This window comes from Orbicella faveolata, unplaced genomic scaffold (assembly GCF_042242905.1).
Source record: "Orbicella faveolata isolate gen_17 unplaced genomic scaffold, um_ofav_v1 contig_25, whole genome shotgun sequence".
Lineage (NCBI taxonomy): Eukaryota > Metazoa > Cnidaria > Anthozoa > Scleractinia > Merulinidae > Orbicella > Orbicella faveolata.
Window position 1 is genome coordinate 28,667,718 of NW_028301553.1, and position 26,014 is coordinate 28,693,731.

Below are 26,014 nucleotides of genomic sequence, written 5' to 3' on the forward strand. Positions count from 1 at the left end.
GGTAGAACTTTCCGACCTAGGCAGGGAACTGCAAGCAACTTGACTGGGTCATTTTCTTTGTTTGTTTGTTTGTTTTTTTTGAAGGGGAAAAGAAAGCACTGCAAGCGAATAAACAAACAAATAACATTGCCTCTGTCTTAATTTTTTCTGGCTATGTACAACCCTAGAAAGGAAGTCAAATAATTTATAACGGGCTCCAAAAAAAATAGACATGAAAAATCCTAAAAAATGCCAGCAGTTATTCAATCCTTGACAAATACCATGGAAGGGAAAATCAAACGACGTTTTGTCAGGCATGCATAATTCTATGACCAAGTTTTCCCGGCTAACGAGTAGTCTGGGTTTCAGATGATCATAATAAAAACAATAACAATAACAATGACAATGACAATGACAACAATAACAATAACAATCACAATGACAATAATGATAACGATAACAATAACAATGACAATAACAATAATCTGAACAATTATAATTTAATAACTTCTAGAGTGCTATTTACATTTACTGGTCAACAGCACTTTACAACTTAAACTACCACAATAAAATTCAAATTTGTAAAACTGGTTGGATGAATTAAATGTCTGAAATGTGATATCTCCATCTACAGTTGACTCTCGATAGCTCGAACCTTCAGGGGAAATTGTAAAAGGTTTGAGTTATCGGGAGTTGGAGTTATTGAGGGTAAAATTATATAGAAAATGACCTGAAGGGAAATGAAAATTACTTCGAGGTAGCGGGGGGTTCGAGTTAGCGAGGGTTCGAGTTATCGGGAGTCAACCGTATCTCCAATTAGCGCTCTCGTCCCTGGGAAAAACTTCCGACCTCGCTACCTCCCTCTCAGGTCCATTACCCTGGTGCGGGACTGGGTACTATTGCCTGGAGGAGACTTTCAAGATGGCGGCGAGTGTTGTTCGTCAGTTCAGCCGGCTTTTTCAAGGCAAATCGTTTGTTAGTCGAGTGCCCGTGGTTTCCTCTGTACGGTAAGATATCCACTTTATTTTGCAGCTTATTTAAGTATATCAAAATGGTAATACATTTCCTAGAAATGCATAGGAAGATTATATAATAACAACAGACGCTGCAACAGATCAACAAGTACTTATAGTGACTGCGTTGTTGACAAAAATCTTGAACTTAGTTGAATTTTTATGTTGTATCCCGTGGCTGTTTTTATGTTTTTCTCGTATAATTCGTATTTTTTACTGTTAGTATGTTGTTGAGGGAAAAGTATTCAGTAATATAGTGTTTGCCACAAAAAATTATGTAAATTACTAACCTTAAAATGCCGATTACAAGTCCTGCCTAATATTTAGGAACGGTTGTTCAAAGTTTCCAACAATGGTTGGCGTGAATTTTTATTATAGTTCTGTAACTTTTCAGAGAGGTTTTCTTTGTATGTTCTCTTTCCTCCAGGTTTGGCATTGTTGTTTCAAAGTGTTTGGAATGAAAAACCGGCCAGTACAAAATGCAGACTGCACACTGATACCAATACCGAATTTTTTGTATATTTATCCTCATTGATTAAAATCGGAAGAATTTTTTCACAATTGACATTGTTTCATTTGAATGTCGGCTAAATTACAGAATACAGGGCCACTTTTTTTCAGAGCCAGGGCCACTTTTTCCCCTGGTGCCTGGCTTTTATTGAAGCCCCTAAATGAGAATCATTCAGTACCATAATTTATTCTGGATCGTTCCATTTATAGTTGAGTTCGTGACCCACTCTAATTGACCTAGGTTTGAGTTTTGGAAAGGACCAATGTCATGTTTTTGGGCAACACATTAAACTCTCATGTGGCCTTTCTATACCCTGGTGTTTGAATTCATGCCAGTAAATTAAATGCTAGGGAAAACTCTGTTAATGAAGAAGTTTACCACCCAGGGGGAGTTGAAATCTACAGTACAGTACTTGTTCTTTAATGTTTCTAAAACTAAAGATAAACGCTGGCCTGATTAATAGACTATCAGACACTTCACCTGCTTACCTTATCTTTCTTACTCTGTGCTTTGTTGTTCTTGGTCTCTGATCAGGCACTTACGACGACTTCCAGTGAGTGAACTTGAAGAGGAAATGAAGCCACTGAAGTTGCAGCCTGAATTAGCTTCCTATGCAGGAACTGTGTTGTACCCTGATTCAGAGTCTGCTAAGTGGGATGTTGATGGTATGCATCAGATGAAGTCTAACTCTAATTTATAGTCTGTACATACCCATCAAGGAACTTGTTCTGTAACTTGAACAGCTCCAAATCTTATGCTTGAAAGTCTTTCATTATTATTTATTAAAAAAATGAATCTCAATTAGTCACTGGAATTTGTATGAACTTAGACATAATCAAGTTTCAGAATTTGGACTGAGTCTCATTTTGAATATTGCATGGGTACTCTTGTTCTGAGGAGTTGAAGTCTGAAACTGAGACTGAGATTAGAATTCAAGCTTGTTCAGCTGTGATGTCCAGTGTTCATAAAGATGAATTTTGTTTGAAATGAGTGAAATGATTTGCTATCAGAATGGAAATTCTCCTTACATAGACCTATACTTTTCTTGTAGTGCTAGTTGGGAGAAGTCATGATGTATTAAATAAAATTTCTTTCTTAGTTCCTATTCAGGAAAAACTGGTTACAAACATGACTGTCAACTTTGGTCCACAACATCCTGCAGCCCATGGTGTGTTGCGACTTGTGCTGGAACTTGATGGAGAGGTAAACTTTTTCTCATTCTTTTCATCGCTGTTCAGTGCCAGTGTGAATTGGATATGTAGCGGACATTGTATGCTTTCAGCCAATGGGAATCACGACAGTGAGCAAAATGTGTGTTGTACATAATATTAGTATCAAATAAATCAAGGGGCGGACTGTAGATGAAAACTGTAAGCAAATTGGTGACCTTATAAATAAACTTACCCTGCCATCTAACATTCAATATTTGATTTCATTTTGACATTTATGATAGATTATTTTTCTTTTGTTTTCAGGTTGTAAAGCGTGCAGATCCCCACATCGGTCTGTTGCATCGCGCTACTGAGAAGTTGATAGAGTACAAAACATATCTACAGGTGCATATAAAACTTGGTGTTAAACTCACTTTGAAAGCTGGTGACACATATATCATCACATGCTTAAAAAAATCCATCATGCTTTAAAAATCCTGCTTGCTATAGGTTCCATTTAAATTCTTGAATATTTGGAAGCTTAAAGAGACTATATGGAAGTTCTACTTGATTATCTCTTCTGTTGTAGATAGTGAGTAGTCTAGAAGTGTGTGGTTGTTTACAAATTGATGGCTCCTTCTTTGCGTTTTCGAAGTGTCTGTGAAGAGGATTTAAATAAAGATTTGAATGACTATTAGGTTTATACTTAAATCATTGGATTATTTGCTCTTGATTTCTATGTGTGATAGTTGACTCTGGCTTCAACAATAAGATTATTCGCTCTCAATTTCTGTATGTGATAGTTGACTCCGCCTGCACCCTCACCAACTATCATGCGATAGAAATCACCAGCTCATAGTATAATTGTTTAATAGTTAAGAAATGAAACCGAGGCAGATGTACTATTTGTGGATGAAAATCTAGTGTGTGATTAAAAAACTTGCTGCTTTGTAGGTAAAGCGTATCAACAGAAGGCAATTTTACCCATAACATCCAGGGCCTATCAAGCACCCTCAACTGTAACAGGTGTTAGGGGTTACAGCCCTTGATGATAGCCCTGCTTAGAAATGGTTGTTCTTATTTCAAGTTTTAGGTTATGCCCTCTTCACAGTGAAAGGGTTAGTTAGTTACAGTTGACATATAGAATTTTTCGAGTACTTTTCTTGTTCCCAGGCTTTACCATACTTTGATCGCTTGGACTATGTGTCTATGATGACAAATGAACAGTGTTACTCTTTGGCTGTTGAAAGACTTCTAAACATTGACATTCCAGAAAGAGCTAAATGGATCAGAGGTGTGTTCAGCTGACTCACTTGACTTCATAGTGGTTGAAGTTAACTCAACTTTTATATGTTCCTGCAAAGACACTGTTAAGTAGCTTTTTTGCGTGTTATTCTGGGGGAATAATGTACACACCACCCACCCCTCTCAGTCCCTAACCCTACCCCACCCTGACAGGACCTAATATCAACCCCCTAACCCTAACCCTCTAAATATTGTCTTTTTATTTTGTACTCATCTAGATTTGAATGCCCAATCTCTGACTCTGTAGTCCACATTCATCTCCACTACACCATGCAAGCAATTGTTACAAATTTCCTCGTACTTTTTGGGCTAATAAGTTATTAGTTCCAGACTCCCTCTTTCCTGTTGACAGAAAATAAACCTAATTTGAAATCATTCTGGCCTTAAGAGCAGTTTTCAGCCGAGTGTCGTAAAACTAAAACCAAACCAGCTACTTACCTATTGGACTCACTACTCAGCCAGTCTCAATCATTATGGTAAAACCAAAACCAAAACCAATTGAAAGTAATTGCCTGATTACTTTCGACACTCAATTGAAAATTGCTCCAATACATTTTACACCACAACATAGACAAAATTAACTGAAGGGCAGAGAGATGCTGTGTCATTTTTTTTGCCACAAGTGATGATGGTGGCACCAAGTGATGGCCATTAGGGCTGCTTTGCTTGACTGTCTGTCTGTCTTTTTTGCAGTGTTGTTTGGAGAAATTACCAGAATATTAAACCACATCATGGGTGTAGGTACTCATGCTCTTGATGTTGGAGCCATGACACCATTCTTTTGGTTGTTTGAAGAGAGAGAAAAGGTGATCACAGTATGCAACAATTGAGTAATAACATACAATCAAAATGTAAAATAAGAACAATGGACTGGTAACTTTCTCATGATGGTAATTAATAAGCCAGGGTGACTCTGTTTGACAGGAGTATGTAAATGCTCTCAACACCTTATATACACTCTTGGAGATTCGGATCGCGCATTATCATAATTATATATTGAACTCTCTCACTTCAAAAATTTAACGTGAAAACTCATTTTGCGATAATTAAACCAAAACCATTGAAAAGCGTACAAAATTTAGGATCAAAAGTAACCAATCAACAAATGGCAAAGTTTCCTGAGAGGTTTGCAACACTTCGCACTTTGGTGGGTTTTCAATATTATTATTTTGGAACTATTGTTTGTGTGATTTCTTCAGTTTTACTGGTTTTGACAGGTATGGCTACCAGTGATGTATGAGAAAGATCGCTATCCTTTGTTCTCATGTAATGGTCTGATTGGTTAACTCTTTTCCAAGTGGTCCAGTTTGAGTAGTCACACTGTAATTTAATTAAGATCATAGCTAAGGCATTTCAATCCCGAGATGGCTGTTTTTCTGCCATTGACATGCTAAGACCTGCCCACGACTGGATGAAAATAATGTGTTCACTGTGAAACATTATAGAATGAAATATTGTATGAAATATCCAAAAAGAAAGAAAAGTCATTGTCCATGCTTTGTGTTACCGGTATGTTCATTCTTTTTTAGATTTTTACACTAAGCAGAGCAATATCATATCATGTGAATTCCCAAAGCCTTTGTTTTGCAGGCTTCTAATGGTAACCTGTGTTCTGGCATTGACTGCATATAGTTCTGCATTGTGTCATTGCAGGCCTAATTAATTAGTTCAAACATCTTTTCTGTGTGTAGTTGATGGAGTTTTATGAACGTGTATCTGGTGCACGTATGCATGCTGCTTATGTGAGACCAGGAGGAGTGGCTCTGGTAAGAGATCTGATGTCTAAATTTTGCATACATGTACATATTGCCTGGCCTTGTCTCTTAGTTATTTCTTAATTTCTTGGAAGACTTGATATAATATTGATCTCAGTGTCCACAACAAGCATGATGCCTGCAACCACCATGACACCTACCAGCAAACATCACAATGCTCACAACCAAAATGCAAGGTCCACAACAGAGAAAGGACCTACTCCAGGCATTGAAATAACAGGGATGGTTCTGTGGGTGTATGTTGCAACACCCACTCTACTCTACAGATTTGTTTCTTCTGCATAATAATCCTATGCATTCATGCTGCATAATAAATAATAATTCTTATGCATTCACCCAAGACACAAAGTTGGTATATTATGCTGTTTTGTATCAATGGAAGGTACTAAATTGATATTGATGCTGATTCTCTTTCAGGATTTACCACTAGGATTGATGGATGATATTTATGATTGGAGTTCTAAATTTGCTGAAAGGATTGATGATCTCGAAGAGGTAAAATTTAGCACCAACAGTTCTGTTAAGTAAAAAAAAAAAAAAATTTGCCTTGTGTTGTAGGTTGTCATGTCTACAACCAAAAGAGAAAAATGTTAAAAAGAGAAAGATTGAAGTTTTGGGGGCCTACATGTAAACTTTGAATTTGATGCCCAAAAAGAAGGTCCATTCTGTGTGTGGCCAAAACGATCACACATAAGGTTGTGACTGGAAAATTGCTCTCTCAACTCAAACTGGCTGGAATCAGCTGGAACAATTTCCTACGTCATCACTCGCTGCTGTTTCCCAGTATCCAGCTACACTTTTTCATCTTACTAATAGCACTTTGGGTGGCAAAACATCGGATCTTTCTCTATTTAACATCACTTGGTTTTGGCCATTTTTGAAAGTAGTCGTATAAAGCAACAACAACAAAGAAAATACAAAACTGCTTTTTTACGTACACAGGTACTTTGAATGATAACTCCATAAGACTTATTTTAAAATGAAATGTTTGCTCCTGCAGGTTTTTTGGATTTGATGCAAGTTCTTTCTCATGTTTTGTAAAAAATAACAGACTTTCTAATATTGGTAACACTCTCTAAAATGGATCCTGTCCAATAACACAGGCATGATGTGCAAACTGACCAATAATTGCTGCCGATAACCATTTAGACTTGAAGATTTTGTTATAGTGAGCATACATGTATTAAATGTTACTATAATGAATTTTCAGATGTTGACAAACAACAGAATCTGGAAACAGCGTACAGTAGATGTTGGAGTAGTAACAGCAGAAGATGCATTGAACTGGGGCTTTAGGTTTGTGATTATACTGTATTTTGTTACAATTCTTTCGTAAACTCATCAATGATTCATCAAGTTTAAACAAAGGAAATCATGACTGTGACAGAGTATATGTGATCTTAATTAGCACAGATTTTTACGATTTTATTTCTATCATTGCTCCTTAGTTTAAGTCTTGATCCTTGAAAAGACATATCAAACCTTGAGACTCTTAAAAATTTGCCAGAAATAATCTGCTACAATGTACATGTCAGATTTTTAACTCTTTGCTTGGAAATTTATTGAAGGACACTGTCATTAAAGATGTTGTTTCAATCTGATGGCTTGAAAGGTTATTTTTTTTTTTCAAATGTTTTTGTTTTGACCTGCAGTGGGGTGATGTTGCGTGGTTCTGGAATTAAATGGGATCTCCGTAAATCACAGCCATATGATGCTTATGATAAAGTGGATTTTGATGTTCCTGTCGGCAAGAATGGAGACTGTTATGACAGGTGTGTACAGCACATGCTCTACTGTTTTCAAGCCAGAAAAAAAATGATTGTTGCTCTTTGTGAGCGTATTATGTTTATATTCCCCACAGAACTTTAGACATAAATTTCAGAATACAGATATCAAGGAGGCTTGGAACCTGATGGCTAGCATGCTGACTCCAAATCGAGCAGTCTGGGTTTGAGCACTAGCAGGCACCACTAGGTTGGGTCTTGTGCAAGACACTGTACTCGCACAGTGCCTCTTTCCACCGGGTGCATAAATGGGTACCGGCTGATTTAATACTGTTCTGACCCTGCAATAGACTATCATCCCATGCAGGGGAGAGTACAAATACCCCTGGTGGCTTAATGCTTTGGAAACAGCGACGCATCTGTTTAACTTAGGCTACATGTAGTTAATTTAATTTCTTGCCTTTAATTGTGCTTTTTTACCCTTCAGGTATTTAATCAGAGTTGAGGAAATGCGGCAGAGTTTGAGAATTATGGAACAGGTGGGTAACTAATTTTTTTCATATAAGGGGAAGATACGGCCACCCAGTTAATACGGCCAGATTTTTGTGGCCAGTTGGTGACCAGATTAATGGAGTTCCACTGTATATGAGACAATTCAATGAAACACTTGTAACAACAGCTTTTGCCAGCTCAAAATCGTGCAAAATCTTTTAGTTCTGCAAAATTTATAATAGATGTTAAAAAGCTATTGAGGGTGAAAAATTCCAACACTGAGGCAGTGAAAAGATTATTACCCCCCCCCCCCCTTACCGTCAACAAAACAGCGACTGGTACATGGAACAGTTTCTAGTATTCTAGTCTCCCCATAGCCATTTCTTAATTTGTAAGAGGTAAAAAGAGGGCGAGCAAAGGAAGCTCGCACACTGCTAGGTTGAGTGGAACCAATAGTGAACATACAGCGATGTTTGGAAATCCAGGAATCACAACAGTAGAATAGTCCTATTTTGCATCTACAGCTAACCCTGCTATTTCAAACTCTCAGGGGAAACGAAAAATAGTCTGAAACAGAGGGAGTTCGAAATAGCTGATAGTGCATGACTCAGGGGCAAATTCAAGGGTAATGGTTTTAAGTTTGAAATAATGGGGAAGTTGAAATGACCGAGTCTGAATTACCAGGGTCCAACTGTATTTTGTCTTTACCAACCCCCACCTCCTTATCTCTACGCTCGTTTAGTCCCCTTTGATTTTTCTTTTGTTCGTGCCCTTGATGATGTTAGTGAAAATGAAAGGTCTGTGAAGAGATTGCTAATATTCTTTGATAACGTGTAATAAGCTATGTCGTGCAGCCCTCCTGACCAGCTAAAGCGCTTGTTATTAAATTTGCACTTTTTTCTCTCTCCTCTTCAGTGTTTAAACAAGATGCCTGCTGGTGAAATAAAAGTGGATGACGCCAAGATCACACCACCAAAGAGATCTGAAATGAAGGTACCGTAGTTTTGCGACATGGTTTTAGTTTAGTCTCTTCCAGGCGTTAGTTAGTTAAGCACAGCGCAAAAAATGATGCACGAAGACATATAGGAGAGAAGCGCTCTGCGCTCCTCACACACAGCCTCCCTGTTTTTTTCGCTCCATCGTTTTCTCACACTGTGCCGCAACTAACTGAACGCCTAAAAGAGGCTAGGATGGTTTAATTAAACTTTAGTCTCCTATATGGACACTGTATGGGCTCGTCACCCAGGCGGGGACGAGATGAGTTATCACTTTTTATTGCTAATGGTAATGGTAATGGTAACTTTATCTATACACGGTAAATCCTTCAGCAAATGTTATAAAATGATAAAAGATCAACTAATTATCCCTAACTAAACTAACCGACCTAAACTACATATTAACAGCTGCTTTACAAGGATGCCGTGCTAGAACTCACTCAAAACCGTGGTGACGTGTGTTAAGTTCAAAATCATGTAAAGATGTTGCTGCACGAAGGCCACTGGTTTGTATGTGGTTCATTGTGCTATGCAAACTGGCTCTAGTTTTTAAGTCTGTGAATGAAACCCTGGCGGATGTGACCATTCAAATGAAAACCATTGAACAGCAGTTTCATGTCGTACTGATTATAAGCCGAGCTCCAGCGGCCCAAAGCGGAGCACCATAACTATAAGAACAGAAAATCGTGCATGCATAGAAATAGAATGCCATGCGACTCTTTTTTCATGGTTGACATTGCTAGTGGCGTGGATTGCGAGGGACGTGTGACCTACAACAACGACAATGACGTCGCACAACATGGCGGCCATACTCCAGCTCATAACTCCATCCTCGTTTTCAGTATCCTTCCAGCTTAAGTTAAAAGAAGCTACTTATATTCAATGGGCAAAACCTACACTAAGCCATCAACTTTACCATGTTAATTTAAAACTTTCTTTGTATTATTTAACATTGTCATGTTTCCTTTCGTTCTTATAGACAATTAGCATTTTGCGTACACTGTATATTCAACGCTGTTCTTTGAGTTAAACTGAAGGTGACAGAAGATTCTGTTGAAACATGTTTTTGAAAAACGTTGTGTTGTTTCTCAAAATTGTAACTTGTCTGCTTCTACCCAGACCTTTTATACAACGAGGTAACCCTAGCAGACTTCTTCTCATCAGGAAAAATCCCAGTTAGCAGGGATTGATTAACCGACCCAACGTAAAAGTTTGACTTAACTGAAGCGAAAAATAATTTTATTTCTGCAGCGAGTTAACTACAAGCTTTATTTTCCCCTTGGTCTCAGAAATATTACTTAACACCAATTAATACTAATTTGGCTGTTATTAACCTCTTTAGGAGTCCATGGAAGCTCTTATCCACCACTTTAAGCTCTACACGGAAGGTTACCAAGTTCCCCCGGGTGAAACTTACACGGCAATTGAAGCTCCAAAGGTAAATGTCAGCCACTAAACTGCTCAACAGAAGCTGTTTGCACCGGTGGTCGGTGGAAAAATGCTCCAAGATCACACAAAAATATAATGCCATAGGTGCCAACAAGGCGGAATACCGTGTCTAAAGTAGTCAAATATTTTGTCCGCAATTTTTTTCCAGTGGAATATTTGTGAATTGTATTTTTGCTGCAACTAAATGTAATCTGCTATGTTAGATAGCTTATAGAAACAATTTTGACTTCATGTACATGTTGTAACGCTAAACCAATGTTGTTTGTTCTTGATTTTGTCAGGGTGAGTTTGGTGTTTATTTGGTAGCAGATGGCACCAACAAACCTTATCGTTGTAAGATAAAAGCCCCTGGATTTGCGCACTTGGTAAGTCGAAGTCTTAATAGAAATTCAAACTTAAAAATTTTGGGACCACACCCTCAAGTAGTAATCGCTTTTCATAATTTTAACTCCCTAATAAATCCTGTTTGCTTTTTAGCGTAACAACACAATTTTTACATTCAAATGATTTGTTCACCTTTCTTGTCAAATCACTTCTACTATTGTGGTCGCCGGTTGAATTTATGTAGAGAGTTTAAGTTATTGGCATCTGTTTGGGCCCAAGCCATGTCCTAATAATGAGAGGGCAGTCTCGATAGAGTACTCAGAAGGAGGTGTTCCAACTAGTCAAGACCTACATATATACCTTTATTGCCTCAAATAAGAAGTCTAATCTGTATGTACCCCGGTGAATATCAGCGTTAGAGTAGTTTTCAACTGAGTATCGTCAAACCATTACCAAAGTAATCACTCTGGTCAGTCACGAAATACACACAAAACTAGAAGTAAAAACTTGTAGCCGACACAAAGCGCGGGAAAACGTGTGCAAGTGAGTCACAATTGGTCTTAGTTTTACCTCTGATTGGATAAAAAAAGTGGAGCGATTATTTTAAGCCAATGGTTTAGCGTGGTTATACAAGACCAATTACTTTACGATACTCAAGTGAAAACCGCTCTAAATGGTCCTCTTGCTTTTCTTTCCCTTCAGGCTGGTTTGGACTTGTTGTCTGTTGGTCACATGTTGGCTGACGTTGTGGCAATTATTGGTAAGTTTTTGCATCAGCAAAACACAATCAGTTTTAAGTAGGAAGAAGAGCTTTATTTTCCTTGTCATGCAATCTTGATTTTTGGGACGAACATTTGCTTGACAGACTAGGGAACGCCATTTGTACAAAATTTTTGACAACCATCAAAATCAAGAAACAAAGAATCAAACAGGAAAAAAGAAAGAAAACCAAGACACATTTTTAAATCAATACCAACTTTTCTGTAGATGTTATCACCACCAATTCTTAACTTCGTTTGGGTAGTCACGCAACACTTCTGTGCCCTAACGACAGATGTTGCGTGACAACCCTGGTTCTTGAGCCAAACCTCCTAATACTCATTTCTATTTCTATGTCTCTCCAGGTACCCTCGATGTTGTGTTTGGGGAAATCGATCGTTAAATTCGAGACTTATCGAGGGAATTGTCGTTAATCTTCCATCATTCTGCCAGATTATTTTTTTTAAGTTCAGTGCAGGTGACTGTAAATGTATTCTGTACTGAAAGATGGCACTGGCCGTGTCAACATTGTAATGGTCTCCTTTGCGTCTGTCTCATAACGCAACGAAACGTTGCGTGATTTTTAACGTGACGGCTTCTAAGAGGGCTACACTTATCACTTTGTAAAATATAACAAGATTTCAATAAACAATTAATGATCTTATGTCGTCAGCGTTCGTTATTTGGTCTGTCACGCAATGCTATGAAACCCAAATTCAAGGCATCTGCTGATGTTCTAATTGTTACCTCTACCTCACGGCTCACCATCGTTTTCATTTGCCTGTTGTATGTAGCTTCCATGAGACTCAGCACCTTTCGTAGCCTCTTCCAGGCGTTTAGTTTATTTTTTCGCGCACCGTTTTTCGCGCTTCGCCCCATCTAACTGAACGCGCTTTTTTATTTTTTTTCGCCCACCGCGCCCCAGCTAACTGAACGCCTGGAAGAGGCTATACCTTTCGTGGAAGAACGTTTAACCGGTGTACCAAAGATATCAGGTCCTTGTGGAGGAACTCACAATTTGTCTTCCGAACAGCTATTAAAATCACAACCGGAAGTTGCAGAGTTCCCCACGAGCCTCGCGCTAGAGCGGGGCTGGGTTCTAAAATTACAAACTTCCGGGCGCGAAAAAGCTACTTCCGCTCGTGCGACTTAGCACGCTTTCTGCACAAAACTGGCAAGAGGTGGTTTTTCTGCTCCGGTCGTGTGTGTTTACATGCCTTCCCCGCAATCGGAGGGACATTTAGGATTTCAAGATGGCGGCTAGTGTTGTTCGTGGGTTCAGTCGGCTTTTTCAAGGCAAAGCGTTAATTCGTCGATTACCTTTTGTTTCTTCTGTTCGGTAAGTAAGTTTGATGTGCATACATGTGTAAAGACTGTCTGTTTCCACCTGAATAGGCGAAGCAAAAGCTTACAAACACACGTTCTTCTAATTTGTTTTTGTGCTGATGTCAATCGCTAGTGAAATTTATAGTCAGTCTTACCTGATTAGGTCCAAATTTATTACGCTGTACAACTACTCCAGCACACATTGCGTAAAAAATACGAGCTTATTGACTTGCTAGATGGTTTGTGCGGGAAAATATTTTGCAGGCACCTGCGGCGACTTCCAGTGAGTGAACTTGAAGAAGAAATGAAGCCTCTGAAGTTACAACCTGAATTAGCGTCCTATGCAGGAACTGTGTTGTACCCTGATGAAGAATCCGCTAAGTGGGACGTGGATGGTATGTCTCCTTAGATGCAGTTGAACCTTATTTTAATGCAGCACGGTTATTGTGGCCTTGAGAAGTTCCATATTTTTTTGCGTCATCCTCCATTCAGAAAGTTTTTTTGAAAAAAAAAAGAAGAATTTTTTAAATAATTTTTTAAAGCACTGATTTTTAACAAGTTATAATCACAGCTGAAAGCAAGATTGTTTTGAACAAGTTACATCACTAGAGAAGGGCTATTATATTTTTATCCACACCTCTTCTCCCCCTTCTCACTGCCCTTTAAGTTGATGAGGTAAGTCAAAATTTACCCCCTAACAAAAGATCAAATTTCCAACATGATGCCCCCTAAATGACTCAATCCCCCCCCCCCGAGAAAAGGCCCGCTTTTTTTTCAGACTTCCATAGAAAAATTCCCTGTTTGTAGATTGAAAGTTATTTTTCATAATAATTATTAATAATTATTAGAATGATAATCACTATTTAGAATAATTTACTGATTTCGCTACTAGGATGCAAATTCTTCTAACTTGCATAAATTTCTTATATTTTTAAAGTAGTGATACTTTGGTATTTCAGAGAATTTGACATATATGTTATAAAAAAATATATTTTTTTGTAGTTCCTATTCAAGAAAAACTGGTTACAAACATGACCATCAACCTTGGTCCACAACATCCCGCAGCTCATGGTGTGTTGCGACTTGTTCTGGAACTTGATGGAGAGGCAAAGTTGTCTTTGTTTTGTTGTCATGATATATTTCCTTGACCTATGAATTCAAAGTAGTTTTAAAAATAATTTTCAGACTTATAAACTGCATGATAATTTTTTTTATAGCTTACAGCAGTTTCAAGTGTGTTGTGTGGCTTCTCACTGTACCAACTTTTCTATCACGGCTGCAATTAATTTTTGAGTCACCTGCAGCCTTGACCTTCACACCTGTAACAAACATGTTACTTTATGGGTTGATTATAATAACGACAGGCAAGTTCACTCCTAATGTCAACTGGGCCCATCAAACATACTCAGCCATAACAGGTGTTACGGGATACAGCCCCTATTGACAGCCTGCTATGCTACTGAAAACTGAAATAGCATTTGACAGTTCCTGAATAACTGAGTTTTGTTTCCCAGGTTGTAAAGCGTGCAGATCCCCATATTGGTCTGCTGCATCGTGCTACAGAGAAGTTGATAGAGTACAAAACATATCTACAGGTGTGTATAAGATTAGCAGTTAGTAAGGTTTTTAAAAAGTTTGGTTGGTGTGATGACTGTCTTGTGCATCATATGCCTGCCAGATAAAATCCTGAGATTGCTAGGTTCTTCAAGGAAAAGCCAATCACATCTTCAGGAAGATTGATTTCTGAAGGCTTTTTGAGCTTTTACTAGTCCCAGGCATATGAAATGTATTGTTTGTATTCTGATTACATTTCTTGTTTCTAGGCTTTACCATACTTTGATCGTCTGGATTATGTGTCTATGATGACAAATGAACAGTGTTACTCTTTGGCTGTTGAAAAACTTCTAAACATCGACATTCCAGAAAGAGCTAAATGGATAAGAGGTACTGTCTCACTGTGCTTTGTCTCACTTTATTGCATAGTCAACAAATTTTCTTTACTAGGTTTCCTGTATACTCTGTCTGACTCGAATTGTTTCATTTAATTATTTAATTAACTCCTCCCATCGTTGTATTCTGATTGTCTTTCTCTTTATTTTAGTGTTATTTGGAGAAATTACAAGAATTCTGAATCACCTTATGGCGCTGGGTAGCCATGCCCTTGATGTTGGAGCCATGACGCCAATGTTTTGGTTTCTTGAAGAAAGAGAAAAGGTGAGTTATATGATTATAAAATATTATTTGTGAATTGTGGAAATGTAAGTTAGTAGCATGCAAATCCCCCTCTTATCCCTTGTAGTTGCTTTCAAATGGCATTTGTGAGAGACCCTTTTTTCTACCAGGGATATTTTCAGTTATGGTAATAATTTCTATGAACACGTGCAGTTGGTCTTACAAAGGTTTTGTTTTCATTTGTTACCCAAATGAATGAAATCCCAAACGTTTCTAGGGCATGTTTTATTTGTAGACGAGAACTTGTCTCTTGTTGATAAAGCTACATGTGCTGTGATCCTGAAAGTATTTTTGAAAGTGTTTTGTAGTAGTTAATTATATTGGCAAGACTATATGTAGCACCTTGTTATGTTGTCACTGGCCTTATCTTGATTCATTAAACTGTTGTCTTCTGTGTAGCTGATGGAGTTTTATGAACGTGTATCTGGTGCACGTTTGCATGCTGCTTATGTGAGACCAGGAGGAGTGGCTCTGGTAAGAGTTCTCATTATTTTGAAAAATTACCTAAAAAATAAATTGAGGTTTTTGGGGGAATGAATGTTAATTTTATGCTTGATATAATCTTTATGTGTTTTAGGTAAACCCGACCAGTGTAGCTTGTTTACAATTAAGCCATCACATATAGAAAACAACACACATGTAGGATTTGCGTATCTATTAAGCCTTTTTTTTGGCTCGTATCTTGAGTATTTATTTTCAATCCTCTATTTCCTTTTTTGGCAAGAACAACATAACTGGTATTATTATAATAATTTTATTATAATTGTTGTTGTTATTATTATTATTATTATTATTCTTATTATTGCTAACTTGTTTTTTGTCTACTATTAAATTCTTCAGTCACATAAGACTATTTTAAATCCCTTGTTTTTTTAGCTCTGAAAGTTTAAGCTGTGAAGTTTAATTTTAATTGGCAGCCTGACTAAATGTACAATAACATTTTATAATTTTTTTTATCATTGACACAATGATAAACTTGTTTGTTTTCTGGATTTATGAACAGACCATTATTTTTTTTCAGTTGGGTATAAAATGACAGTAATTTGTAACATTGTTTCAGGACTTGCCGCTTGGATTGATGGATGATATTCATGATTGGAGTTCACGGTTTTCTCAACGGATAGATGACCTTGAAGAGGTGTGTTGCAGCTCTGTTGGTTTTGTTTCATAATAATGTTTCTGTGTGTGCTAAGTCAGAGTTGGAATCAGTTGCCTCATGGGAATTCTGTTAGCTCTCACTGCCCCCACCTATTCACAGCAAACACGTCTAGTATTTTAACTTAAATATTCAAAAGGTTATAGACGATCCTGGCGAAAATTTTTATTTTACCATTTACGTATCATTCTTAACCTCTCTATAAGCTCAGCCCTGAATTGAAGGCAAATCAACTTCTGCAATTCTTAATAATTATTGGAATTTTGCTAGTGTTATTGTTGGAAATCCAAATGGAATTTTGTGGCATAAATTATTTTATTATATAAATGTAAGTAGTTTTGCAAGAGCTTAGTTTGCAAATCTCTAACTTATGGAAACCAATTTATGATCAGTCTGTTATCATATGTGTGTGATTAATGTGAATAAGAGGTCCCTTTTGTTGCCTATTGGGCAACACATTAGTCTTGACCATATTTGAAAAAGACAAAGATATTGAAAAAACAAAGAAAAGTTAGAGTTTTGGGTAAAAGTCAGATAGCAGTTATGTTTGATTTTCAGATCTTTGAGAAAAGATCACAAGATCACTGGCATGACTATGAAGTTAACTTACCAGTAAATGCCCAAATAACTGCCTGTTGATATTTAACCAATTAGGTTCCAGAATTTTTTCGATAAATGACTATTACTGTATCATAATCTTCAGATGTTGACAAACAACAGAATCTGGAAACAGCGTACAGTTGATATTGCGGTAGTATCAGCAGAAGATGCACTGAACTGGGGTTTTAGGTTTGTGATTTTGTGTTTTAGTTTGTGCCTGCACTAATAGTACAGCAATTAAGCAACACATTTGTTTTTCCTTATGAATGGAAAAATTCCACTTTGGCAGTCTGTTGTTAGCCATTTTTCCAGTGAGTGACAAGAGTAAGTTCAAAAAGAATTTATCTCTGGGATTTTGCTGCATTTTTGATGAAAACGAGGGTGACATTGTAACAAAGTACCTCCTCCCTGACTGCCAAACCATGGTAAGGACACCAAGTGGACGATGAAGCGAGTTCAAACTATAAAATTAGTTGGTTTATTTTTTAGATTTTGGTTCTGGTAGAACTGGCAAATCGTCTGCCTAGTTTTCTTTTTTTCAAATCCATATCTCTGCCCTATCTATTGTCAGTGATAATGTACACTACTTTCATAAATTATGCCAGAATGAGTAAAATGTCTGCCAGTATAATAGGCCATTTGCATGATGGCGTCATTTGATGACAACTACCAGAATCCTTCACTTTTTCTGTTTCTTATGCTAATCAGGGCAATTGTTATTTACACCCCACTGGGATTTCAAAATATAAAATTATAACAACAAAAAACGAAAGGAATTCTAGTAGTTGTAGTCAAATGACGACAACGTGCAAATCTGCTATTGCATGCAACTTTACCCAACAAACAGCTCCAGCATGGGGCCAACTATAAGGTGTACATTACAGAACAATCTGGACATTGTAACATACTGTGTTGTTATGTTATGTTATTTTATTTTTGACAAAGTGATGCTCATGATAATTTCGAGTTGAACCAAAATAGTTATTTATTAACGTTTTTGTTTTCACACCTAGTGGAGTCTTGTTACGTGGTTCTGGAATCAAGTGGGATCTTCGTAAATCACAGCCATATGATGCATATGATAAAGTGGATTTTGATGTTCCTGTTGGCAAGAATGGAGACTGTTATGACAGGTGTGTACAGCAATACTGAATAAAAAGTTGTATTTACCGGTTCCTTCTGGGATCCTGTCTTTTTCTGACAATATTTTCTTTGAAGTCCCAGATGCTCATGACAAACTGAATTCGGTTGTGTGCTGTTGTTGATTTTTTTTTTTTTTTTAATGTCTTTTTAACCCCTCAGGTATTTAATCAGAGTTGAGGAAATGCGGCAGAGTTTAAGAATTATACATCAGGTTTGTAATAATAATACTTTTATTTCTAAACAGATATAGTGGAGCAAAGATACCACTGCCTGCCACCCTACCCCCAACCCCCAACCCACAACCCCTGCCCTCAATGTTCAATGTTATGACCATGCAGACCTTTGGAACCAGCCAGGACACTGACTGAACTAAATTATTTTTATCCTTATGCATATAGCAGTTTTCAGTTGAGTACCACAAAAAAAAATGAACCAATCAAAACTTGAAGCCAATACATGTAGCTTACATGAAGCACAGGAAAACTCGTGATCAGTCAACAAGTATCTCTTTATAATCAAATATATTTTACTTATCTGCTGGTTTTTCCCTCTTCAGTGTTTAAACTGGATGCCTGCAGGTGAAATAAAAGTTGATGATGCCAAAATCTCACCACCAAAGAGGTCTGAAATGAAGGTAATGTTTCGTCACCTGGATGTTTGGATGTTTAAGAGGAGTTCATGTCTACTTCTTCAATCAGGTTTTAGCAGACGTGAATAATGGGTTTTGGTACATTCTTTGTCCTTCATGTGGATGTGACCTTACCCAACTTCTATGGGTCAGGTACAGGGGCGGGTCTAGGGGTGGGTGCAGGGTGTGCACAATCCCCCCACCCCCCCTTGAATGGCTCGATACCCTTTGAGAGCAATGGAACAAACAACAGAAACAATGCCCTTATCACCAAAACAATAGCAGATGCTGCACTATGATGGCAAATAGAATTACAAGCTAAGGAGAACTGCCACACTTCCGACTTCTACTCTACCCTGTCATATTCTACCCTAACCTTCTTGTTTTGTCTTATATTGCTAACCGTGAATACTCTAGCACTTTGTCGTGTAAAATAAGCCATTTCTTGAACGCATTCTGAAGGTTTGTAACTTCGATCAAAATGAATGTAATAATTTCCTCCAGACGTGATTGTGCTGTTAATTGACCTCTGCAGGAGTCCATGGAAGCTCTTATCCACCACTTCAAGCTCTTCACAGAAGGTTACCAAGTTCCCCCGGGTGAAACTTACACAGCAATTGAAGCTCCGAAGGTATGAACATCCATGTGAAACGAAACATTAAGACGTCACATTTTCTGTCCTTTATTGCACAATTAGATCCTCAAATTTGATTAATCTCATTAATTAGTTACTTCTTGAATGCATGCATTAAAAAAACTGATTGATTTCTCAATGTTGTCAGGGTGAGTTTGGTGTTTATTTGGTGGCGGATGGCACCAACAAACCTTACCGCTGTAAGATTAAAGCTCCTGGATTTGCGCACCTGGTGAGATATCCTCATGTTAGTTCAAACTATGGAGTCTTACTTAATTTTAAACAACCCTCTCTCATTGATTCGAACTACAGTATGACTAAACAATAACTTTTTGACTCGCTAACCCACAAATTTCTGTATTGCTGGCAGCCAGGCACAATGAGAAACCTTGTGATGGTCGCTTGATCACTAGCCTCAACAGTGCAAATTTTTAACAATGATAAAATGGAACACCACATTCATCTCACAAAGATATAATTTGATTCTGAGTCCTTCCAACTGGTGTATTTTATTATCGTAACGAAACAATGCTTTAAAAACATTTTCTCTTTTCTTCTGCTACTTACCTTATCAGACAGTGAGTGGTTGTCCTAGCAGGGTAAATTTTTAAAGAACCTGTCAACTTCTTTTAAAGTGTCTTCCTTTCTTCTCTATCGTAATCTGTTCCAAGGTTAAAATAAAAACAGGGTACAGATTCCCTAAGTGACCATGTGTACCTTGTTTTCTCACCAGGCTGGTATGAATTTATTGGCTACTGGCCACATGTTGGCAGATGTTGTGACAATTATGGGTAGGTTCTTCCCTCGCCCACACTATATTTTCCTTCTCATGTCCAGGTTGTTTTCGGGTCAGTAGCGCCCGCTTTTAGTAGGAAATCATGGGATTCTTTCATTCGGCAGACCCAAATACGCAATTAGCCAATCAGTAGCTGTGTCTAAGCCCCCGTCCACATTACGCCAAGGAATTTGAAAACGGATGTTTCACGCTGAAAACGGATCAAATGTTTTCAGTCCCTACCACGCCGGAGGAATTTGAAAACGCAACTATAACTGGTCATTTTGGATTTGTGGTTGAGGAAAACTCTGGCAGGCAAATCACATTGTCGTGATGTCATCGTTTTCGAAAAGCTCCGTTTTTTTAAGAGTTTTCCGTAAACACTAAACGCAAAGCCTGCATTTTCAAATTCCTCCGGTCTGAAGGGCGTTTTCGTAAAGCTCCATGCTTTTCGTGACGGATTAGTGTGGACGGTAGGACTAACCGTACGCAGAAGTAAAGCTGCGTTTTCAAATTCCTCCGCCGTAGTTTGGACGGAGCTTAAGTACTCTCCTGATATCCTGCGTGGAAAGATTCGCCTGCGGCTCGGCCATTAAACTTCTCGTTCACGCAAACTTCAACTCTTGCGTCTATAACTGGATGGATTAAAAGAGTTTTCTGTTTCATAGGAAATCTTCTTGTTGTCTCTTCAGGTACTCTCGATGTTGTGTTCGGGGAAATCGATCGCTAAGGAAGATATTGAGTCCATTCTGTACATAGTGGATATATAATCCGAGTAGTAGTTGCCTCAGTCTATAGTACAGGCAACAAAAACAAGAATTTACTTAGTACTTACATACCATCGACAGACTATGAAACTAGCGAAGAACGTGGATGTTAAATAGGAGGTGCTAGTAACCTTAAGTTACTAATTAATCAACTACATAGTTGTAAAAAAATGTAGAAAGCAAAGAAAGCGATAGTTAAGACCAAACATATAGTCCTCAGTTGTTTTTAAACCACTTGTAAGATTTGTTTTTATTTCATTGCAAATTTGAGGCGTATCTGTGAACTTTATATTATTGGTGCGACTTTTAGCTTCTTTGTGTATTTTTTGTAGTTACCATTCTGTTAAATAGCTTTTAAAAGTTAATACAATACAATACTGAATACAATACAAGTTTGTTACAAGTTTAGTTTAAGGACGGTGCCTACTAAATACAAAGGTTTTTGCGCCAGATTAGGACCACGCGGAAAAAATAGATCTTTACAAGGGCTATTGGAATCCACAAAGAAAAACTGGGGTAGCCACGCATTTTTTCGAGACAATTAGCCTTGAAATCTTAACAAAAATGCTGACATCAGCATTTTTCTGAAAAAAGAAGGAAAGGATATCTCACAGATTTTCTTAGAATTCGCCTTTGCATACAGAAAAGCAAACATATTTATAAAGATCTTAAAACTTAATGGTAAATGGTTGCATAAAAAGCATTTTTGGTATGTTTTTAATAACAAAATCGTTGAAACAGCGCTTTTAGCGTCTCTGACAGCCTTCCTCTGTTTCAGCTAAAATACAGTCTAAATAGCTTTTGCTCACAACCAGAAACTAATCACGCGCTGAATAGGCTCGCCACCTCCATTTCATAACATAAAAAATAGGGGTAACCTCGCGTTTTTTTTAAAGTTATTGTTCTTTTTTTAAAACTTGTACGGTGCCCGTTACATTTTTTCCTGTCACCTCCCCAGTAAGTAAAACATTTGCGTATCTCGCGTGTGTTTTGCGCGCACACTACGCCATCTGCAGGTACATGGTTACGGTTGGATTTCAGTATAGTTTTCGACAGATAATAGCTAGTTTTTCAACTGGAAGACGTTAACAATTACTGGTTAGCGATATGCTGCTATTCTGGTGTTCCGGGTTAAGTGCAGGTTCATTAAACTTGATTTGGTCACAGTAGGAAAATTTTGCTTTCATTTTAGTCGTGTACTCGGTAGCGTAGTTGATCGCGTCAAGGTCAACCCCATTCCCAGCGCCCGCGTTGCGCTTAAACAGGGCGGAAAAAGGCCGGGCTACATATAAGCGCCCTGGCTTAAACCATGCCTTGAGTGATGCGCAGGAAGTGCGCGCACTAACAAAAGTAGGCACCGTCCTTAAGTCTACATGAATGTTAATGTATTCCTTGCTGAAGTATAACTTCTCATGAACTTTAGGACCCTTTAGCCTTCTGCCGTGTCAAAGTACTAAGGGTCGGCGAGGCCCTTATTTGGATCGTCACACAACATTTCCCTTCATAAAATCGTTGCGTGACGGCTAAAATAGACTAAATATAATATTGACTAGATTTTAAAATAGATTTTAATTTAAAATAAAGAATATTGAAATAAGCAATCTGTAATGTTAATATTTCTCAAGGATTCAATAGTGGTCTTTTGCGCAGCCATATTAGTCGTGAGACGTGATTTTTTTTCGCGCGCTGTTTTCCGCGCTGCGCCCCAACTAACTGGGCACCTGGAAGAGGCTAGGCACCGGTTGCATGTTTTCACTTAATTAGTAATTAGTAATTAATAACGGCAAGCATTTGAAAACGATATATGGCTGCCAGCCGATTGAGTAAAGGGACTGGTCCAAATCTACTATTCTTGTAGTAATTTACTCAACTTTGGGAATATTTTAATCTGAAAGTACATTCTGAGAGCGGAAGTGAGTTTCGAAGCTTAAGCGCGCGCGGGACGTAAGTGAAGAGAAGAGTCGTTAATTACCACGGCAACGTGACATAACAAAGAGCAAAGAAAATTTTTTTCCTTCATCGGACAGTTGTCCCCCACTGGCAAGGTAAGCTTGGCTTGGAAAAATTGTCGAGTTAACAGCGTAGCACGCTTGCTAGGTCACTTTTAAAATATTCTCGCTGACTACCAAATGCGAAAAGGGAAAATGGTTAATTACGAAAAACGTTGTGTTTTCCGTTGTTTTTGCAAGTTCTTTGGCCACTACAGAGCGCGACGGGAGTTTGATGCGGAACATTGCAATTTATTTCAGTCTGTATTTAAAATCAGTCCCTGACGAAACTTTATCTACCACTGGCAATTTTGTTAAACAATTGTGACCTCATTGGATTTGCAAAAATGTAGAAACAAATGAGTTTGATAAGCTACACCGAATTGTGCGCAAGAAGACGCAAATCGGGTATCGCATCAACACTGACAAAAATATCATGACCAGTTGCGGCGCATTTATGAGGGAGCCGCGCCCGTTTTCTTTTCCGAGTATTTTCTTAAACAAAAATTGACCAGTTATCTTAAGAGCGGAAGTTTTCATTCACTTTTGTGAGGGGGTGGGGAGGGAAGGAGAAGGACAACTTGCGTTCCACTGCAACATCTTTGGCCTCCTCTTTATCAATTTTCTGGTCAATCCCTGATATGTCTTCCTATCGTTTGGACAAGCTGAGGCGCGCCTATCCTCCAGCAGACTCAAACATTCAATGACGCCTTACATAATACTTAAACTTTCTCCTTAAATTTACTACGCATCCACTCCCAGAAAATGTAAAAGTGGACATCATTTAGAAGCTTTATCAGCTTCTAAAATGTCCTCTTTATTTTTTTCTGTCGGAGAAAAGTAGCAACGTGGAAAAACGTTAGGCCCCCAAGCTGTAATTCACCAGTTAGTGAGATCAAAAAGGCTGATAATGTAGAAGAGAAGAGAAAAACGAATAGGGGCCATACAAGAAAGGTTTTACTTCCCTCACTCTCCTGCAACTCGGCAAAAGCTCACATGGACGACACCCATATTAGTTACGCCCATCGCATTCGCTTGCACCTATTCACCTGCCACCCACCCCACCCCACCTAGCACTTCTGCACATCACTCCCCCATCATAGGATATCTCCTTGCAGAGTAGCGATTATTAATTCTTGCGCACACCGTCGCAAGGTCTGTTAATGCTCCGAAGTGTTTAAAGTCCAAAGGCCTATTAGCCTACGCAATGAGAAACTGGCCTCGATCAAACAACCCTATCACAGTTATTTTGATAGACTGGAAGAACTCTGAATCGTGTCAGGGTCCTCGCTCAAGGCTTACATAAGGTAATGCCTTTTTAGCGATTTGTAGAACATCTATAAAGAAATAACTTTATATCCTTGAAAGCGTCGCTACCCTCGAAATAGGGTAGGTAACTTCCACAATAGTAGCGAGCCACAAGGCTCTTCGTCCCATCCCTCTCTGAAAAGTCAGAGGTTGTCCGATGGGAGAGAACAGGGTTCAAAAGATGTCGAATAATCATATATTCTTCCTCTCTTGAACCAGGCTTTTTCCCATATATAGCAGTTTTCAGGGTAACTGTCACCCTATAATTGGACGGTTGTGCAAGATTATTTTTACATGTTAAAATGAAGTGCTGCATATTTTTCGAGAATAGCTTTCTTTGTCGTTCTCAACACGAGTATTGAAATCTCAATCACTCACCCAGCTTATCATGCGATGGCACCTCTTGAATGCCTTCTTGTAGCTGGTCGTAAAATACCTCTTTCTTCGCTTCCTCAGCGCGTTCTATATGGGCGCGTAGTTCGTGATGATAGTAAGTTTAGCGTGCTTAGAGTTAATTCTAGCTATGATGAGTCTTTTCCTCAATGGCTTCAATTCTATCAATCTCTTCGCTGATTTGTCAGACAGTACATGATGATCGCCGCGCCTTATGCGTGTTGGTTGTCCTTTCGTCAAGAGTGTGTCATCGTATGTCCAGATCTTGCCTTCATCAGAGATGAGGTCAGGAAAATTGGTTTTGTCGGCGGAAACCGGTTTCGTGATCCGCAAAAAACGAGTTTTCGGTTGGCAAAAAGCAGCTATGAGATCGCCAAAAAAAAAACACAATTTCTTCGGCCCCCTTTTCTGATCTGATTTCTGGTCCGCCCCTGGTATGTTTCCTATCGTTTGGACAAAAATGAGGCGCACATATCCTCCAGCAGACTCAAACACTCATTGACGCCTTACACAATACTTAACCTCTCTGCCTAAAATTTGCTATCCATCCACTCCCAGAAAATGTAAAAGTGGACATCATGTAGAAGCTTTATCAGCTTCTAAGATGTCCTCTTTTATTTTTTCTGTTGGAGAATGAGATCTCCTGGTAAACAGATTTATATTTATGAACTCTCGATGTCATTTCTCAATTATAGTTGTGGTTTAAGGTCACCGTACCTTTCTTGATTAACATGGAGAGATGTTATGCCCCCAGTTGTAATTCACTAGTTAATGATATCAAAAAGGCTCATGATGGTGGAACAAAAGTTTAAAACGAGTTAAGGTCAGGAAAAGTCATTAGGAAAGCTTCATTTCCTTCACTCTCCAACAACTCGGCCAAAAGCTCACATAGACACACCCATATAACAAAGTGAAAGGGATGTCAGTGCGCACGTCATCAAAATCCGTGAATCCTTTTCAGTTATTTCTGAAAGACTTAGCCTTTCTGAGTTGGATCTATAGAGATAGCCATTTCCTCGGGAGCATTTCATAAAAGGGACAGTCTGCATATATACTGGACTTGGAGTACGAGTTTGTGTTGAAGAACAGGGTTTCAGGATTGACGTCATAGAAGGGGCTATTGTTGTTGATGGGTTTGATATTATTATTAATGTCTGATGATTGATATTATTAATAATAATCTAATCCTTCCAATTTTTTGCCGTGCCTTAATCTATTACTGAATTATAATAATCTATTTCTGGATTATAATAATCTATGACCGGATTATAATAACCCTATTATAATCTATTATTATTTCATCCACGGATTGATATTAATCCGAGTTTTCCTGTATTTGTGACCAAAACGGCTGAAAAAACCCTAACCTTTGGGGCCGCAAATACCTATATAGCCCATATAAGGGTGTATCCCCCGGGACTTCAGAGACAAGCCGTCGCTTGTCTCCGCCAAAAATAACGTCTGCGAGAGATTGATTTCGGACAAGCGATAGCCGCAAATACGTCGGCGTTCGCGGGCTAGCGGATCTGTTTTTCTTATTCAGTCGTCCAGTCCAAAGTCCATACTTCAGATGATGTGCATGTGAAC

The 26,014-nt window shown here is 38.3% G+C and overlaps 2 protein-coding genes across 4 annotated transcripts; both read left to right on the plus strand.

Moving 5' to 3' along the window:
* Positions 1 to 861: 861 nt before the first annotated feature.
* Positions 862 to 12,141, plus strand: LOC110041498 (NADH-ubiquinone oxidoreductase 49 kDa subunit-like). Its single transcript, XM_089295046.1, has 16 exons — positions 862 to 986; positions 2,038 to 2,168; positions 2,603 to 2,706; positions 2,979 to 3,059; positions 3,828 to 3,948; positions 4,653 to 4,765; positions 5,651 to 5,725; positions 6,152 to 6,229; positions 6,945 to 7,030; positions 7,387 to 7,506; positions 7,946 to 7,997; positions 8,866 to 8,943; positions 10,288 to 10,383; positions 10,676 to 10,759; positions 11,421 to 11,478; positions 11,843 to 12,141. Exons 1-16 carry the CDS (start codon positions 901 to 903, stop codon positions 11,878 to 11,880), a joined length of 1,401 nt encoding a protein of 466 aa, XP_089151172.1. The 5' UTR covers positions 862 to 900; the 3' UTR covers positions 11,881 to 12,141.
* Positions 12,142 to 12,381: 240 nt separating this feature from the next.
* LOC110041500 (NADH-ubiquinone oxidoreductase 49 kDa subunit-like) lies at positions 12,382 to 22,339 on the plus strand. 3 transcript variants are annotated; one of them, XM_089295043.1, is made up of 16 exons: positions 12,585 to 12,816; positions 13,068 to 13,198; positions 13,806 to 13,909; positions 14,318 to 14,398; positions 14,627 to 14,747; positions 14,905 to 15,017; positions 15,435 to 15,509; positions 16,096 to 16,173; positions 16,895 to 16,980; positions 17,805 to 17,924; positions 18,094 to 18,145; positions 18,491 to 18,568; positions 19,098 to 19,193; positions 19,345 to 19,428; positions 19,930 to 19,987; positions 20,664 to 22,339. In XM_089295043.1, the coding sequence occupies exons 1-16, from the start codon at positions 12,731 to 12,733 to the stop codon at positions 20,699 to 20,701; spliced, it is 1,401 nt and encodes a 466-aa protein (XP_089151169.1). In that variant the 5' UTR covers positions 12,585 to 12,730; the 3' UTR covers positions 20,702 to 22,339. The 3 variants fall into 3 exon arrangements, with proteins under 3 accessions (XP_089151171.1, XP_089151168.1, XP_089151169.1); XM_089295042.1 differs by lacking the exon at positions 20,664 to 22,339 and having other exon boundaries at positions 12,386 to 12,816; positions 19,930 to 20,626; XM_089295045.1 differs by lacking the exons at positions 19,345 to 19,428; positions 19,930 to 19,987; positions 20,664 to 22,339 and having other exon boundaries at positions 12,382 to 12,816; positions 19,067 to 19,191.
* Positions 22,340 to 26,014: the final 3,675 nt, after the last annotated feature.